General features: G+C 41.3%; 1 protein-coding gene across 2 annotated transcripts in view; it reads right to left on the bottom strand.

Annotated features, from left to right (window-relative positions):
* dnajc17 (DnaJ (Hsp40) homolog, subfamily C, member 17) overlaps window positions 1–19,514 on the bottom strand; it is a 105,787-nt gene that overhangs the window by 37,685 nt on the left and 48,588 nt on the right. For both annotated transcript variants that reach the window (XM_055640950.1, XM_055640952.1), the window contains exons 7-10: window positions 18,986–19,035; window positions 16,459–16,536; window positions 13,472–13,552; window positions 11,029–11,175 (exon numbers count right to left, since the gene is read on the bottom strand). In XM_055640950.1, coding sequence (XP_055496925.1) covers window positions 11,029–11,175; window positions 13,472–13,552; window positions 16,459–16,536; window positions 18,986–19,035 — 356 coding nt within the window. The remainder of the gene's footprint in view (window positions 1–11,028; window positions 11,176–13,471; window positions 13,553–16,458; window positions 16,537–18,985; window positions 19,036–19,514) is intronic.

Genomic DNA, 19,514 nt, shown 5'->3' with positions numbered 1-19,514 from the left:
GTTACTTTTACTCAGATAAGTTTTTTCTTTGAAGACCAGATTTGTTTAAGTATTTGGATTTAAATTCCCCAGCTGTTGTGGTGCGATTTGAACTCATGTCTCTGGATCAGTGTTCCAGGACCAGCGATACCAGTCCAATAACTTAACTATTAAGTCTACATAGCCCTATTTGATTTATTTGAAAGCTGAATTATGTTCTTGTGGGTTTGAGTGTGGTGGAAGGGTTGGGGTGGCATTGCAGTGACAGTCACTTTTTCAAACAATTGTAATTCTCAAAATAAACAATTTTAGGGTGTGTTAAAAACTCACCAGGGTGTTTCTTGAACTGTGGTTACAAAACTGCAGATGCTGGAATGTTGCATAGAACATAAAATGCTGGAGTAATTGAACAAGGGTCCCGATCCAAAACGTAGCCTATTCACATCCTCCAGAGATGCTGCCTGACCTGCTCAGTTATTCCAGAACGTTGTATTCTAGATAAGGAGAGTTTGCTTAGGCTGAATTTGATTTCCCTGGAGTAGAGGCGGCCAAAGGGTTATCTGACAAAGCCATACAAAATTATAAGGAATAGATAAGGCAAATAGCAAGAATCGTTTTCTTATAAAGAAGGTGTCTATGAAGAGAGGGTATAGGTTTAATGTGAGGGAGGCAGTTCAGAGGGAATCAGAGGGAGAATTTTTTTCACAGAGGGGAGGTTGGAATCTGGAATGCGCAGCTGGAATCCACACCACAGAGGAGGTGGTGGTTTGAAACAACTTTAGAGATTCCAAACCAAAATTGTTTATGCAATACTTTATAAGTGCATATATTGTTTAGAGGAAATTTGTCCAGTTAGTGAGAAAAGTGAACAGCTAAGACTTTTATTGAGGTCCCAATTGAGAAGTTGAAGAACCTCTCCTGGTCTTTGGAATCTTTTATGACAATAGACAATAGGTGCAGGAGTAGGCCATTCGGCCCTTCGAGCCAGCACCGCCATTCACTGTGATCATGGCTGATCGTCCACATTCAGTACCCCGTTCCTGCCTTCTCACCATATCCCCTGACGCCGCTATCTTTAAGAGCTCTATCTAACTCACTCTTGAACTTCACATCCAGAGAATTGGCCTTCACTGCCTTCTGAGGCAGAGAATTCCACAGATTCATAACTCTCTGGGTAGAAAAGCTTTTGCTCATCTCTATTCTAAATGGCCTACCCTTTATTCTTAAACTGTGGCCCCTGATTCTGGACTCCCCCAACATCGGGAACGTCAAAAAATGTTCCATATCTGTGCGATTTGAGTTTTATATAGCTTGCTGGTTTTGCATCTCTAATGATGCAGCACTCCGATGCTCCATCTAATGCAAATAATGACTAAGATGTGGATTCAAAATGAGAATTGGTTAACACATGGGCTTCACTTTCTAATTATTTTCCTATTCTCTAAGTACATTTCACCGAAAAAATACAACCGGTTATTACAATGGAGCAGGTTATTAAAGAGTTTTATACATTTACCTAGCAAACATGCATGCGTTCTGGTCATGCCTTTACACCGAAGTGAAAACCTTGACAATGATTAGCCGTCTTGAACCAATCTTAATAGATGATGAAACCAATGGTCTACTCACTTGCTGATATCATCTCATTTAGCACAGAAACAAGATTGAACAAACACTGAAGAGGTTTAGATGGAAAGGAGCAAGAAACATTCCGAGAACAGCTGCAAAATTCAATGAAAAGCAGAACTGTCTTTTGCCCCAGTTCAGGAAGCATTTTTTTAAATCAAAGGGTTGCTGAATAGATAATAAGGTATCCTGCAGAGGACATTTGTGAAAGAAAACACACCAAGATCTGAATTTCCAGTTCCCACTGTGAAAATGCTACATTCCCACAATTGATTGAATTCAAAAATAATAACCAAAAAAAGAAAATTCAATATTTATTCCTGATCTAATTTCCTTGGATGTTTTTTAAATGGAGGGAGAAGTAACTCACACGGGACCAATGTTACCATAATCTGCCAGCTCAGCTCAACTTTTTGTTGCTTCCCGTCCAGTTGTGGTTGCTTTGGAATTTTCCTTTGATTTTTCCAGCATTCATCTTTCCCTTGTTAACTTTACAATGGTTCTGTATGAAAACTTAATGAGTCTAAACAAAGACCCCTCTCAACAACGGAGACATACAGCAATATGGTGTGGAAACAGGCACATCACCCCCTCATCCATGCCAACCAAGGTGTCTTCCTGAGTTTGCTCCATTTGTCTACTTTTGGCTTATAACCTTCCAAACATTTTCTACTGATTAACCTAGCCAAATATTTTTTTTAAAACACTGCAATTGTACATGCCTCCATCACTTCCTCTGTAACCTGCTCCATTCGCTCACCACATTTTAAGATAAAAAATTGTCCATCAGATCTTCTTTAAACCCTTCCCTTATCACCTTACTTTAAACCTTAGTCATGTCGGCCTTCATAACAAGACGAGTTGAGTATAGGAGCAAAGAGGTCCTTCTGCAGTTGTATAGGGTCCGAATGAGGCTACGCCTGGAGTATTGTGTGCAGTTTTGGTCCCCTAATTTGAGGAAGAATATTAATGCTATTGAGGTAGCGCAGCATAAGTTTACAAGGTTAATTCCCGGGATGGCGGGACTGTCAAATGCTGAGAGAATGGAGCGGCTGGGCTTGTATACTCTAGAGTTTAGAAGGATGAGAGGATATCTTATTGAAACATATAAGATTATTAAGGTTTGGACACGCAAGAGGCAGGAAACATGTTCCGATGTTGGGGGAGTCCAGAACCAGGGGCCACCATTTAAGAATAAGGGGTAAGCCATTTAGAATGGAGACGAGGAAACACTTTTTCACACAGAGTTATGAGTCTGTGGAATTCTCTGCCAGACGGTGGTGGAAGCCAGTTCTCTGGATACTTTCAAAGGGGAGCTAGATAGGGCTCTTAAAGATAGCAGAGTCAGGGAATTTGGGGAGAAGGCAGAAACAGGGTACTGATTGAGGATGATCAGCCATGGTCACATTGAATGGCGGTGCTGGCTCGAAGGGCCGAATGGCCTACTCCTGCACCTATTGTCTATAAACCTATGCCCGCTAGTTTTAGACTCCCCTACCCTGGGGGAAAAAGAAGATTATGTCTGACCGTATTTCTGCTCCATTACGATTTTATAGACCTCAATAAAGGTCACCCCTCAGCCTCTTTTGCTCCAGGAAAAACAGTCCCAGCCTATTCAGTCTCTCCTCATAACTGAACCAATATACTTGTGAATGTTTTCTGAGCCCTTCTTCTTGGTCCTCCAAAATATTCCAAATTTAATTTAAACTGGAGGTGGCAGAGGGTGGACTTCAGCAAAAAAGGATTCTTGGAGAAGAGCTACCTTAAATTTAGTTGTGTCTGGTTGAGTAACTATGGTAGGGTTACTCCATGCTTTAATTGTGCAGGGGAAGAGGGAATTGCTGTACACATCTGTCTTGGTAGCTGGCATCTCAAATTGGATCGAATGGCCTCGACTGCTTTTAATAGGTTTGGGTTTGGTGTAGATTTGGTAAGCTATGTCGAGCTGCCTATTTAACATCTTGTAAACCCAGGTCAAACGGTGAGCTTTACGTCTGTCTTGGAGAGGGTTCCATCCCAGTGAATTCAGAAGTTTGGTAACACTCACTTCTCTCTCATAGGTATTTGTAACAAATCAAGCTGCCTGTCTTTGGACACGTTTGATGGAAGAAATGTTTCTATTCGTGTATGGGTCTAGCTTAATTACATTCTTCTCTGAGCACAGAAGCCAGAACTGCTGTGGAAGTCTCAAAACTTGAAGGTGCTTTATTTATTAAATACATTTAATAAAGTCACTAACGAGCACCTTCCATGCCACAAACCCATTTCGAACACTGTTACGACCTCTGCTGCATCTCTTTGGTTCTGCGTCAAGTTCCAATACCATACACTCCGCTACACCCCGGCCCCTGAGTCACATACCATTAACACATTGTTCCCTCACCTTTGTTTTCCGTTAAGTGCAAAATTCCACCTGCTTCTTAAATTATTTCAGTGCCATTCACCCTTGAGTCTCTATCACAAAATTTCATTCACCCTCGACTAAATGTTCTTATGTTTTTTGGTAATTTTCGTCCCTTGTGTAAAATTTCAAATATAATTTATTTTGTCACATGAGCAAAAAAAATAAATTAACTAATTTCTTGTGTTTATTTTTTTCAACTTTTTGAACATCCTAAAAATATGTGAAGGAAACTAGGAGTGAAAAAAGTTTATTGACCATTGGAGTTGGAAAATCATTCTATTAGAATGATGAAAAACCATTCCAACGACTAAACACTGGGCTTCAGCGCCATCCTACCCTTTCGGCTTTGATTATTGCAGTTTTTTTCTTGAAAAACTAGCTCAAAAAAACATGGAGTATGTGATTTAATATATCAGTATCCAACTAATATAACTTTCTATAACTCTCCCCGACAAAAACTCACAATACCACCAAATACCAACTTTGGTAGCTAAATTGCTACATGAAGTAAAGTTACAGTTCAACAGTTGCCTACAGCGATCCTCCAGTGTTGCCATTTATACTTTTATGATCCCACCAGCTCCTCTGGTCTTCCCTAAAAGGTTATATTACAGTAAATTTGGGAAATATCCTGCTACTTTGAAATTAGAAAACCATAGTTAGAAAGAAAAAAACATCAAATTTCCAGCTCCATAGCCATTAAAACCAATAAGAGCTTACTAACCACCTTAATGGCAATGCCTTTTTTAAGTATAGAAAAAAATATATATAAATATCTGAATAAATTAAGTCATTCCCCCTTCAATCACCCTTCTAGTTTCATTCACCCCAAAATAATTTCATTCACCCTTGGGTGAACCAATCACCAGTTTAAGAAGCACTGCCTTAGCTCATTGCGGCACTCAGAAACCGCCAGCCAGAAACCACTATTGAGCACAGGTACCTTCATTATCCATGTATCCTGTGGGGCCAGGTTGCAATCTAGTGTCGGGATTATTAACATACTAATTATCCCTTACCTTTTGTACCCGGTTAAGGACGGAGCCTTAACCTTTGTGTAATGAAAAAGTAAAGTATAGATTCTACCTCACCCTTGTACTTCCTTAGTAATATCAATCTACCTCACCCTTGTACTTCCTTAGTAATTATCTTTTTGGTGTATAAATGCTCTACTGTACCAACTTAATTTTGGAGTTGTGATCGCAGCCTTTGACTGTGACACTCTCTCCTTCTGCAAGTAAAATAAATTCACTGCTGATGGTTAATCAAGTCGTCCACGAGTCTTATTGAAGAGTTTGACTTCGACTGCACACAATACTTCAGAAGAGTCGCACCAGTGCCTTACACAGTTTTCAAATAAACTAGACTGGTCAATTTAATGATGGGTACACACATTTTCTGACACTAATTCCAGCATGAGCTGGGTCCAATTGGATGGGAAATGGGATCTGTTGTGTGTTTGATTAAATCGTACACTCTATGTTTAATTCAGCACTGTAATGACCTAATGATTATTCACTGGTAGTGCACTATCATCCAACACCACGCCAAACTTCCTACCACCCTGTCCCTCCTCCTTCACCATGCAACTGGCCAGTAGAGGGTCATGCTTAAGTAAAGCCAGGAAATATACAAGAATTTGCAAGAACTGCTGCCGGTGATGAAATGATCATGATGGCGGACGCATTTATTACAATGAACACATGATCGGAATTTATGCGTGGCTTAAGGGCCTGTCCCATTTGGCGATTTTTTCGGCGACTGCTGGCGACAGTCACTGTCGTAGCAGGTCGCCCTAAAAAGCGGCGACTGGACCCCCCCTATGACAATGTCTACGACAACCTACTACCTAGTCGACGTTAAGCTAACGCAAGCTACCGACAACCGGCGACCTAATTGCCGCGACTTAGGATGTCCACCTACGACATCACCTACAACAACCGAAGTCAACCTCCGTCCACCCGCGACAAGCTACGATAAGCTAAAACCCTGTCGGTGACAACTGAAGACTGCTCTTGAAGCCAATACCTGTCGCCGGTTGACGAAGGTATTCGCCAATGGTATTCACCGAAGTCCGCACCTGGCGACGACCAATGTCACCTGGCAACAACCTACGTCATCCTGGCAACAACCTACGACAGCACCGACGACAAAAGACAAGCTACGTCAAAAACCCAGTCGCCGAAAAGTTTCGACATTTCAAAATCTGGCGGCGACCAAAAAAAACATTACGACTCTTTAGGCGACTTGAGGAGACGACTCACGACCATACAGGTGTCACCCTGCGACCATGTGAAAATAGCCCAGTCACCTGTAGTCACTGAAAAAAATCGCCTGTGGGACAGGGGCATTAGGCTGCCATCTACAACACCATTATGAGCACAATTTGCTTTCACCTTTTAGAGGTACTCAAGCTTACTGATAACATTTGTTGAGTAATTGTTGGCAGAACCAGCATTTCCAGCAAAAATCTAATTCCACAGCAAAGGCGTTGTAAATAGTTTAAGACTATAAATAAATTAATAGTAATAGTAAATAGTTTAAAAATATCAGCTAGTGCAGGAACTGGCAGGCTTATTGGGCATTACTCCCTGGCATTACTGCTGGCAAGGAATCATAGTAAATTATAGTAAATAGAAAATGCCTCTCTTCAAAGATGACTTCCATTTAAGTGATATGAGTGGTGGATGGGAAAGGAGGGGAGGAGGAAAGAGAGGATGGGTGGAGCATTCCCTCTTAAAGATAACACACTAATATGACAGTGACAGTTCAGAGGATTGTGATAGACTCGATAGTGGCATTTAAGAGGAGTTTGGAGAGGCACATGGATATGCACGGCATGATTAATGATGGAAGGATGTGAATGATGGAAGAATGAGAGGCAGATGAGATTAGTTTATCTTGGCATCATGTTCAGCACAGGTATTGTGAGGTGAAGGGCCTGTTCCAATGCTGTGTTGTACCATGTTCTACGTTCTATGATAGAATGCAACCATACTAAATCCTATTCACAAGTAACTGCGGGTCTCTACACTTCCTTACATTCCCCATATGCCCTTTTGCAAAAGTAAAGAGAACACTTTTGAAGGAAGTCATGAAGAGCTTTGATGAAAGACAAACAGGTATTGGCCACTGTGTAAACTGTGCATGCAGCTGGGGCAATGCCTTAAGTTGACAACACTAGGGATTTTTGCCAGAAATGCTAATTCTTTGTTCTCCATCAAAATGACAAATGCACCAATTTTTTATTTTTTATTTTTTTTAAATAGGAACAAGATGTACATCTTGCATGCCTGTAAGGATATCTTTTGACTTTCCCGATACTTGGGCTGGGATCTTTCTGAAGGATTTCAAAATGAAAATTAGACAAAGACGTGGTTCTTTTCGTATTTAACTGAATTTTTGACCTTGTTTGCCCAAATCAGGGAGTGATTTATTTCTTAAAAATACATAACTGAGCTAATTTTGTGCGAGTTACCATTCAACTCATGACTTTAAAACTACAGCAAAGCAAAAAGCATCTCTGCATTTAAAACTACAGCAAAACAATTATTTTAAAGTGCCTAGCAATACTGCTGCTTTGAGATGGCAGCCTGCTGCTGGTGGTTACTGCCCTTTTCCCCATCAGCATGTAAACCTATAGCTGGAAATGTTCAGTAGTTCTGTCTGCAACACCTTGACAGCAATGCCAAAAGTTTCCAATATTAAGAATAAATCAGACCCCAGAGATTAAATTTCAGCCAGTAACACTTCATACTGTGTTTAGAATTTGGTCTCTGGTGGAATTGGAGCCTTCAGCATGCGACTTGTGGGCGAGTTGGAGAATTGCTTGCAGTTATCACCCACATTAAACAACAATGGAGTTTTTACTGCAATATTTAATCATAGAAGATCTTTAATCTACAGAAACTTGAATAAAGAGAAAACCAGAACTATGATTCTATCACATTGCAGGATTTTGTGTAAATCCCACACAAAGGATTTGAAAATAAGTTACTTTGCTTCAGGACAATTACCGGCACAAGTATTTTATCCCATCTAATAAATCATCTGCTAAGTTATTAAGACATCGAAAGAACACCTCATGACCAAGACGTCAGAAATCCACTTGACCCATGTAACAGTGAAAAGCGAGATAAATTATAGACTGAGAATTTTTTTTAAATCTGCAGATGTTGGACAACTAAATTGGTTACGCTGGAAGTACTCAGCATTTGAGAATGAGAAACAGGTAACATTTCAGGTTGAAGGATCTTTGAACAGAAACATTAACTCGGTTTCTCCTTCCACTAACTTTACAATATCTGCAGAGTGTTTCCAGCATGCTCTATTTTTATTGAAATTTACTCAGGTGTATTGAAAAAGATATTAAGCTAACAGGCAGGCATTAGGGGAAAATTGCAAGGGCTTAAGTTGAGGTTAAGAGATCCTGGAGAACAGTTTAAGTAGGATAAATGAACAATGTAAAGAAATATTCTTAAATTTGTATACAAAGATTAACTGTACAGAATGAGCCAAGTGAATCTGAATTTGCTTTGCTCCACATATCTATCTATCTATCTATCTATCTATCTATCTATCTATCTATCTATCTAAACTGTGTGTGCGTCTGGCTGTGTGTGTTTCTGACTTGTGGCTGCCAGCCTTTGATTCGTTGCCATGCCAACACCCGACCCACAAACGCCCTGATTTTTTCCATTTCGGTAGAGATTTCACTTTTTATTCCAAGTATCCACTCCTCATTAAATTTTGTCGTGTTTATGTACACATTTTTAATAAAATCCTTATCCCCCCCCCCTCACTCATTTTGTCGTCTCCTGCTGGCCAGCGACCATAACGGCTGCTGGCGCCCGCATCTTGCCTCAGACGCCATTTAAAAACAGCCGCACTGCTGATTCCTGAGGCGCTTGAGTTGGAGGACCACGTCTCCCGTGGGGGCTACGGGTAGGGAACGGCTGCGTTGGGGGAGCAGACTTGGTCTAGTCTTCTGCACTTGGTCTAGTCTTCTGTAAAAGTCCAGCAACTCAACAATGTACACCAATTAGGATCACCTCAGTATATTTACAGAGTATGATAACATTTAAAGCATATGTGGCTTGCGTTATGGGGGAGGATTATCACATTGTACTCAAGGATTATGCTTAATACAAATAAATAAACACTGAGAGTCAATTCTGTAAAAGGACGATCAAGTCCATCTCAAGAAATAAGTGATACCACTGAAACAAACAGTTTATCTGGATTAAACCCAAATCTGAAACATTGAAATACACATTATTGTTGCATACAGAATAAGGAATGGATCCTTCATGTCTATGCCAGACCCATGGTATGATATCTCGTCATTGATAATTAAAAATTATCTTTTTAAAATACATCCAATTTCTAACAACTCTCAATGTAAGATTAAATATTGGTAATGGATGTAAAATGTTTTCCATTAATTAATTAATTAGATTCACCAACCTGCTGCAAGAATTTCCCATTTTTTATTAAAGGCATTCAATTTTTCGATTACATCTTTGTATTTAAAAAGCAAGCTGAATTTCTGCCAGGTAGACTGGGGTCTCCACAATAGCTGACATATCTACCAACTTGCTTTACTCTTTAAGGGCTCTTATTCCGAGAGCTGATTGTGTAAACAGGACAGGAGATCAATTCCTGTTGAATTGCAGATAGACACAAAATGCTGGAGTAACTCAGTGGAACAGGCAGCATCTCTGGGGGGAAGGAATGGGTGAAGTTTTGGGCCGAGACCCTTCTTCAGACTGACGTCAAGGGGGAGGGAGATAGATAGATAAGGAAGTGTGTAGGTGTGAAATAGGGCAAAGGCAATGAACATCAAGGAAAATGTAGTATAGATCAATGTTAGCTGGGAGAAGGGAACAACAAAACAAACAGATAAAATGTAGTCAGGCAGTAAGGCTGGTTGGAGAACTGGGAAGGGGGAAGGATGGAGAGGGGATGACATAGATCGTACTTTGCTCTTCAAAGATGAACTTTTCATAATATCTTACCCTGTGTGTCAGTTCTAATTATGCCCTAAATAATGGAGTGGTTTGAATCAGCAGATTGCTGACTCATAGATATTTGGCAGCCCTAAAGGGCTTTTAAAGGATTGCTTTTAGATTATTAAACAAGGATGATGACTAAAATGGCCATGTTGCATTATTAAACAATATGTGTAATCAGGTAACATGCCATTGGGTGACACACCTTCCAGCCCCAGAGACACAGGTTCGATCCTGACAAAAGGTGCCGTCTTTATGGAGTTTGTACGTTCTCCCTGTGAACTGCGTGGGTTTATCCAGGATCTCCGGTTTCCTTTCACACTCCAAAGACGAACAGGTTTGAAGGCTAATTGTCTTGGTATAATTGTAAATTGTCCCAAGTGTATGTAGGATGGTGTTAGTATGTGGGGATCGCTGGTCAGTGCAAACTCGGTGGGCCAAAGGGCCTGTTTTCGCGTTGTCTCTCAAAACTAAACTAAAAATCCAATGGACGGGACACAATGTTGTCTTTTGGTATCAAAGACATTTTATAAGCTCTGAGAATATTTTTCTGGGGAAAAGAAAACCCCACATTCTTTTACATATCTCTTGAAAGTTGCTGAGGTGTAATTCATAATTGCCAAACTGCCTCAAATATCAGAACAATTTACCTCATCGAGCCCAGAACTGATATGTCAGCAGATAGCTAAAGTCAAATCCAATGCATTCAAATGTCTGCACGCATTTTCCTACAGGAGTGACTGTATATAATTTAGGACTAAAAACTGCAGCTAATTTTTCGCCTACCTGCATTAGAGATTGAAAAACATACGGTAGAGGGCCAAGTGCGCTGTCTATCTGTCAGTCTATCTGATTTCAATTGTTAAGGCACTTAGACAAATGGTCTGAGACGAGAAGCACCAGTGCAAAATATTTACGTCACATCACAGCTGCCTGCCTGTGTTCCAATTGAAATAGGGCGTTATGATTACACCGCAAAACCCGCAAATGTATTCAATGCCATCCTACCTGTAATGGACTGTGTGTACTACTTTCCACAAAAGACGATGAGATGTTTGCTGGGTTGTTTGTGTTGCTTGTAGGGGGCTGCCCTTCCAGCCAGGAAATCTTCAAGGGGTTACTTATTAAACCAGTCTCATTCTTGAAAGCCAGCTCCTGCTCAAAGTGAAGAGAGAATGATTTGGCATTGATCATATTTGAGCCAATAACCAGTTCTCTCTAAAGCTTCTAATCAGCACCCTACTCTGTGCGCAATGCCACAACCTCAATGGAGCATTGAGAGACAAAAGAGTGTCAAGAGTTTTTAAATTGTCAATATTCAATGAGACTGGAACAATGAAATTCTTGCTTGCTGCAGTTTTACAAGCACATTAAATGCAACACCACAACAAATCTAGATACAATAAATTGTCCGTTAACCTAAGTGATGATATATAGTGCCTAGGTATGTGGTGCAACCTTAGATAAAGTCTATAGCAGTTTGGTGCTGAGGTAAGGTTGTAGTTAGGGTTGTGCACAGTGGTTAAAAAATTGGTGTTTGATGGTTAACTGCTCTTAGGCTCCTCTACCTTTTTGTTAATGGTTGCAGTGAGAGGAGTGTGCGGTGATGTGTCTCTTTAATTAACTGAGGCAGCTATTTCTGTAGATCTCTTTAATGGTAGAGAGGTCAATACCTGTGATGGACCAAGCATTGTCTACCGCTTTCTGCAGCCTCCTTTGTTTTTTAGCGTTTTAATGACCAAACCAGATCATGATACAGCCACTCAGTTTGCTCTCCATCATACATCGTTGAAAGTTCAATAAGTGTATTTTGGGGCATGACGAATCCACTCAAAATACAGAAAAAGTAGAGGTTTGGTTGATCGTTGTTTGTAATTGCAACAATGTGCTGGGCTCAAGACACATCATTAGAGATATGCACACTTAGGAACTTGAAACTGTTGACGCTCTCCACTGCAGTCCTGCCGACAAAGACAGGTGCTTCATTTCCAGAAGTCACCTATCAGCCAAATTAAATCTGGGCTATAATTTCTTGCACAAGTAAATAGGTGGCTGGCACATCGTTTTATAGTTAAATATGAAGGTTCATTAGACTAAGCTTGCAAAGGAGTCCTTCTTGGCCAAGTAAATGTCTCAAGAGCACTTGGTAGTCTGTTGAGATTGATTGGGTTTATACCAGAGATGATGAGCAATTGTTCATCCATTTTTATTCTGATGCTTAAACAGGCACTATATGTAATAGTAATGCCAATCACATGATCCAGAAAAATTGGGGGGTAATCCAATCAAATAAATCATTGGGAATGATCTGGAATCATCTGCACTATTGAGCAAAAATATTATTCTTACATTTCTGAAGGGCAGTGGCCTGCAGTGGCAACAGGCACCTAGTCATTTCTGCATTGGCTGCTGGGAAACAAGTCAGACTTTCAAGAACACGCTCCATGGCATCCAAAGCAAAGCAGTGTAAAAAGTGCCATGGAGATGAGAGAAATCAAGTGGTTGTGGGTGAGAATGGATACGGGTCACGGCATTCTCGAGCTGGTCTGGGTCACCTCATGCCCAAGGCACAGCGAGATACAAACTCACCAAGGCACCAGTAACCATGGTATCTTGCACTATGCTGTTATGTAATCCTCAGCAGCATTGCTTGTGGACATAAAGGGGGAGAGCAGAAATCTGGCAGAGGTTGAGGGCCAAATGTCGATGGCTCTGCTCGGACTTTAATTTGGAATTTTGTGGACTTGCGGCGGTGTTTGCTCCTTGCCTCAATGTGTGAAATATGCAGATGGTACCTTTAATAACAAATTTCTATTGGTATGCAAAAATGGCTATTGAGCATCTGATGATGTCTGGTATCAGATGCATGTAGTGTGCAAAGACGAAAACTGGCCAGAAGCATCAGGACCAATTTCCTAATGGATTCTCATCAACCTGCAAGTAATTGCTTGTGCAATCCAACACACGCAAAATAGTTTTTATGTACATATTAAATTGTTAAAAAGAACCTATGCAAATGGATCAAATTTCAAAGGATTTCAAAGAGCAGCTGTTTTTAAAAAAAAAAGCTAAACCTGGCAGCTTGGCCTCTTAAACAGAAATAATTCAGTCTCCTGTGTTTTGTTATATGTTGTATATGGTTTCATCCAGCTTGAAATTCCTGTGGCATGGTGATGTGGACTTATTATTGTGCTGGTATGTGAATAGTGGATCAGAACACTCTAATTTGTTAGTATGAGCAATTTGTACATACTAGAATTAATGGGAAAGGAGATGGAAGTTTTTAAAAATAATATCACCCTAATGGCTCAGCGGAAAGCTCTGGGGAGTGTGCAGAGTGACAAGGTTATAGAAAACACACAAAGATCACACCACTTATAGAAAATATAAGAGGAAGAACAACTGTTTGTCTATCAACTTCAAATGGAAAAATATAGAGTGCAATACTCACAGCGGTCTTAGTTGAGGAAAATTCCACTATAGCACTGCCTTTCTTTTTATTGGATATAATCAAGTTTAAAACTTCGCCATACTGCAGGTAATAAAAAGCCATCAATCAGTATCTACCGGTTCAGGTCTTTATAGAATTAATCTTCATCATAGTCATTGTTTAACAACAAAATTCCAATTCACTGGAGAAAGCATGCATGATAATTAGCTAAACATCAGGAGTTTCAAACACCAGTGAGAAAGATTTGAATTAATCATTTTTTAAATATAAAATGTGCACATGTGTATAAAATCTGTTTAGATCAGTCACTTTTTGCTCATTAAGCTTTTTGCACTTCTATCATTATTTTGTTCTTCTATACGTAGCAGAGATTGAAGAGAAGCACAAAGAAAACAAATTCTTTACGTGTTACATTAATTTTTCCATGAAACTATAATCGCCAGGACTAGAGAGTCTGAGCTATAGGCAGAGGTTAAGTAGGCTGGGACTCCATTCCTTGGAGTGCAGGAGGGTGAGGGGTGATCTTATAGAGGTGTACAAAATCATGAGAAGAACACACCGGGTAGACACACAGCCTATTGCCCAGAGAAAGTGAAATCAAGAGTCAGAGATCATTGGTTTATGGTAAAGGGGGAAGATTTATGGGAAAAGATTTAGTAGGAATCTGAGGGGTAACTTTTTTTTACACAAAGGGTGGTGGATGTTTGGAACAAGCTGCCAGAGAAGGTAGTTGAGGCAGGGACTATCCCAACATTTAAGAAGCAGTTAAAAAGGCACATGGACAGGACAGGTTGGAGGGATATGGACCAGATGGGTGGCAGGTAGGACTAGTGTAGCTGGAACATGTTGGGCCGGTGTGGGCAAATTGGGCCACAGGGCCTATTTCCACACTATATCACTAAACAGCAATGAATCTGATGATTGTTGAAGTCAGTAGAAGATTAAAGGTTAGTAATTTTCCCCTTAGATCTATTTTGCAATCTGTTTAGATCAGTCAACAGAACTCAGTTCTATAACTCTATCTTAAAATGCTAAAATAATGTTCACTGAAGTGGACCAGCAATTGAGAAATTCTGAATTCAAATCTTGGCTGGGCAAGTTGTAAAATTCAATGACATTATTTATGATGAGCATAGAGGATGGAGAGGAAGAGTACATCCGGTAGAGGTGGGTTATAGAGGTTTCATAGCATGATCGACCATGTCACTATTTGGAGAACTAGGAATTTGTGGACCGAGTTTCCGTCAAGCCATAAAGGAGGTCAGAGGCAGCAGAGCAAGGCAGTAGGTGGATTTGGTGGAGAAGAAACAGTGTCGGTTGGGGGAGGAAGAAAATGTATACTACGCGGTTCGTGTATTTCTTTGTAAGTTTATTCCATGTAAGTGTATCACAGTTTTATTTACGAGGATGATATTTGTGGCGCTATGATTGATAACGAGTTAGAATAAGTGTAATATAGGATTTGAGTGTTTAGCATTTGTTTGAGTGAATTAATCATCTGTAGTTTCCTTTATTTAGTAGATACTGATAGCATAGGCGGCGAGAGCAGGTATTGAGGGGATTGGTTCTGGGATTCCAGAACTAACTGTCCCGAGGTGCCATGGGGCTAACTCAATGAAACACCAGTGAAGGGAGGTGCCCACTTCATAACTCCAATGATACTAGCATCTACACAATCAGTTTTTATATCCTTGTTAGCATGTAGAAAGCTTATTATTACATTTGGAGTTAGTTATTGTTCTATAGTATAAGTGTGTATAAGCAGTTTAGACCACTTTGGCTTTTGGCTTGTTTCTCTTGGTTGAGCGCATGGTGTTGTAACGCATAACTTTTGAGTTTTAGTAGTAATTTAAGTAATTTAAGATCCGGTAGGCGGCGCGACTCACGTCAGCAGCGGCCTCTGCAGCCCGTCCACGTTTTTATTATTTTTGTCTATGTTTTTATGTAGTTTTTGTTATTTTTTGTTGGGGTGTGTGTGTGTGTGGGGGGGGGGGGATGGGAGGGAGGGGGTAACTTTTAAATCTCTGCACGGTTGGGGCTGCATAGCGGCCTCCAACAGGAGAAGACCGGGGACTTGGTGCCGACTCACCGTCACCGTCGCGGAGCTTTGAGTCCGGAGCGGGTGGGCTTGTTGCTCTCTGGTGGCGGACGCGGCATGGGAGCCCGTGGGTTGCTGGAGGGAGACCGCTTTTCAGGGCTCCTGCAACGCGACTTCTCCCGCCCGAGTTGCGGGGGTCGAAGAGCTTTAGGCCTGACATCACCGTAATGGCCGCGGGACTCTGCGAGCGCACGCCGGGAGCTCTAACACCAAGACCCGGTGTGCGACCTTGCATCACCCGGCGTGACTTTAATGGCCGCGGGACAATCGCCATCGCCAGCCGGGGGCTTTGACTTTGACATGGGGGGGGGGAAGGAGTGCAGTGGAGAGATAAGTTTTTTTTGGCTTTCCATCACAGCGATGTGATGGATGTTTATGTAAAATGTAAATTATGTTGTGTCTTGGGTCTATTTGTTTGTAATGTATGGCTGCAGAAACGGCATTTCGTTTGGACCTCAAGGGGTCCAAATGACAATTAAATTGAATTGAATTGAGAATTGAATTGATAATGTCCATGATTTAGCATCAGGAAAATTACCATTGAGATGCCATGTTATTCTTAAAGAAAGAAAGAAAAAAAAACTCATCATTGTTTATTGATGCATTAAGAAAAAGCCCTGATAAATTTATAATAGAGAATGACCTATGCTGACAGAGTTGAATAAGCATAGTTTGTGTGGAGCAAGTGTGTGGGATGGAGCACCTGGATTGAAAGTTTGTTACTACTGTGTTACGTAACTGCTGATGAGTAGCATGTATTTCAAAATATTCTCACCTCCCATGTAAAGTGCTTCCATCATAACACATATGCTTGGATAGATACTAGGTAACTTATAGAGGAAAGGAACGGAAGGGTTGTTTGTCCAATGACCCCACTGAATGACCTCACCTTTTGCAAAATTGATAGGAGAAATTCGTGAGAATAACCACCATTTAATTCATCATCCTTGTTACACTTCCATTTCAACTATCAAAGAGAAAAAGATTAATTCTTTGACATTGGACAACACTCACAGGGTTCAGTCTCGGCATCCCTGACCAACAGAAGCAGGCCGATACAAAGTTGAATAGCTGCGCAAGAAATATCGTTTAATGTTAGGTCTTGCCCTACTCCATTAAGGGCCTGCCCCATTTGGTGATTTTTTCGGCGACTGGCAGCATCATTGATGGACGTATCAGGTCACCAAAAAATTTGCGGCGTGATGACGTATTATGCACGGTGTTTTTTCAAGTGTCGCAACATTTTTTTTGTCGCCCCTGGATTTTGAAATGTTCAAAATCTTTTGGCGACACTGATTATGACACCGGCAGTCGCTGAAAAAAATCGCCACGCAAGACAAGCCCTTTATAATTACTTTTGCTACAGGTACCTCCCCTGGTGACATCAGCAGCACACCATAGTAACGGTGCCACATCTTTAGTGGCACATCTATATCTATATTATTTTATTATTATTATTATATTACTAAAACTCTGTTTGTTTGCATGCGTGTGCTTGATATTTCAAAACTCCGCCAAATTTTTGGCGCACCTTACTCACCATGGTCCTGGGATGTAAATGAAACAAGTTTCGTTCAGATTGATGTTATATTTTACAAGTTATTGACATTTTAAACCTTACAAATATCACTTTTCAAACCACTTTTCCGACTTACCCTGCCCATCAGCCACGTTTGACGTCACAATGTCATCCCGAATCGCATTTACATTTTTTTTTTAAACCACGATTTTCAAAAAAACTCCGTTTTTATCAAATTCTTCTGTTTTCATTAACAACTAACACTGTGTTTAGATTCTTTTAAAGAAAAAACACGATTTTCATTGAGAATTCTATTTTTAAAAAACCATTGCGATTTGCATTGTGTGGGTGGGTGGGATAGGGGTAGGTGAGGAGTGGGGGAGCAGGGGGAGAGAGGGAGAGGAGGGGGTTAGGGAGGGGTATTATGGGGGAGGTGAGGTGAGAGAGTGGGGGGGGAAATAGAGGGAGAGGAGGGGGTAGTGAGGGGAGGTAGGGAGTGGGGAATAGAGGGAGGGCAGTGGGGGGAGGTGAGGAGGGAGAGTGGGGGGAGGTGAGGTGTGGGGGAGCAAAGAGATAGAGGGAGAGGAGGGGGATATGGAGGGGAGAAGGGTAATGGAGGGAGATAGGGAGGGAGTGACTGAGGGTAAGGGAAAGGAGAGGGAGTGGGGGAGGGGAGGAGGAGAGGGGAAAGAAGAGGGGTGAAGAGGAAGGGGTGGGAGTGCTGGGGATGAGGGGAAATGGAGGAGGATAGGGGTAGGTAGAGGGATGGCTAGGTAATGGAGGAGGGAAGGGGAAGAGGGAGGAGGGGAGGTAGGTGGTGAGGGGAGGAAGCAGAGGAGGGTTGGTGGTGGGTGGGGAGAGGGAGGACAATGGAGGAGGGGAATAGGGGACTCAAGAGGGAGAGTGAGATGCATTCACATTGATCTTATATTTCACAGGTTATTGCCATTTTGAACTTTAAAAACGTCTCAGTCGTGCTCCCACTTGCAGGCCGCGTCTGCGCAGTTGGGAGAGGGTTGCTGTGACTCGCATCACAACGGGATCTCTGGCGTCAACGGGAACCCGTTAGCCGCACCTGCGCAGTTGGGGGCTATGGGTGAGTGGTGGAATATTGCCTTGGGGGACAGGCATAACAGGACCGCACCTGGGTACCTTTTTCACACAAACTGATGGATGTATAGAACGAGCTGCCAAAGGAGGTAGTTGAGGCTGGGACTATCCCAATGTTTAAGAAACAGTTAGTCAGGTAAATGGATAAGACAGGTTTGGAGGGATATGGGTCAAACGCAGGCAGGTAGGACTAATGTATCTGGGACATGTTGGCCGTTGTGGCCAAGTTGGGCCGAACGGCCCGTTTCCTGCTGTATGGCTAGTTTGCTGCATACACGAAGGACAATAATTCAGTTGCACTAACTGATATGAAGGGTAGCTGATGTAACAGTTGCTTTGGACCAAGTGGGACGCTATAATTGTTCAAAGTGCGTTAGGGGAGAAAGAAAAAATATATATATTCAGTGACATTTCTCATAGTTATCCGCTGACTGCTGTGGGATAACCAGATCCTGACTGATAGGGTTGCAGTTGATCAGCAGGCACTGTCCAGTGGAGCAGCCCATCTTAAATGTGATCCATTGTAGATCAACTGAAGCCCAAAGCACCTTCTGTTGGCAAGTCTGCACCCTTCAGCACAGATAAAGGAAGAGTGCTTACATGTAAAAGGAAATCAGGGAAGATTAGAAAAATATTCAAAACCAGATATCAAAGGGTAATCATTCCCCTTAAATAAGTAAATATAGTACTTTCTAACTAATTGCATTCTTAATTTCCTCAACCTAAGCGTGAATAACCCTGAAACATACCATTGGACATTAACAAAAAACATGAAAACTAGACTTACTTTCAGTTTCGGGGTCGATTTGTTTTTGGAATCTGTTTGGACATCAGAACCTGGAATAAAAGGAAGCTATATAACTCAAAATGGACATTTACAAAACAAGTAGTTGTGTAAACGCTCCCTGATTTTTTCATCATATCATCATTCAAACAGACGCTGTAAGCAATCGTAATACCCAAGGACTTTTATTTTCTATTTGGGTTGTTATTATACTATACCAATTAATTAAAAGTGAACACCTACTAATTTACCCTCACATTCATCCTTATCTTGCTTCTCTTTTTTCTACAGAAACTCCATTTACCTTCCTCCCATTGACTCGTTCCCTGAATGCTCCAAGCTTACCTCTCCCCAAATCTCTTGGCAAATCTCCACTCTGCTCTTCCCCGAGGTCCTCCCACTTCCAATCCACTCTTCACCATTACTGTGATCCGTAGAACATTCCACAAATATAATATGGCGTTGAGCACACGTTCACATCCTTTCTTGCCCCCTTTCACATCTTTATAGTTTACTGTTGATCTGCCAATGT

This window comes from Leucoraja erinacea, chromosome 9, assembly GCF_028641065.1.
Source record: "Leucoraja erinacea ecotype New England chromosome 9, Leri_hhj_1, whole genome shotgun sequence".
NCBI classification, from domain to species: domain Eukaryota; kingdom Metazoa; phylum Chordata; class Chondrichthyes; order Rajiformes; family Rajidae; genus Leucoraja; species Leucoraja erinaceus.
The sequence above is the reverse complement of the archived record's forward strand: the minus strand, read 5'-3'. Positions and strand labels throughout refer to the sequence as shown.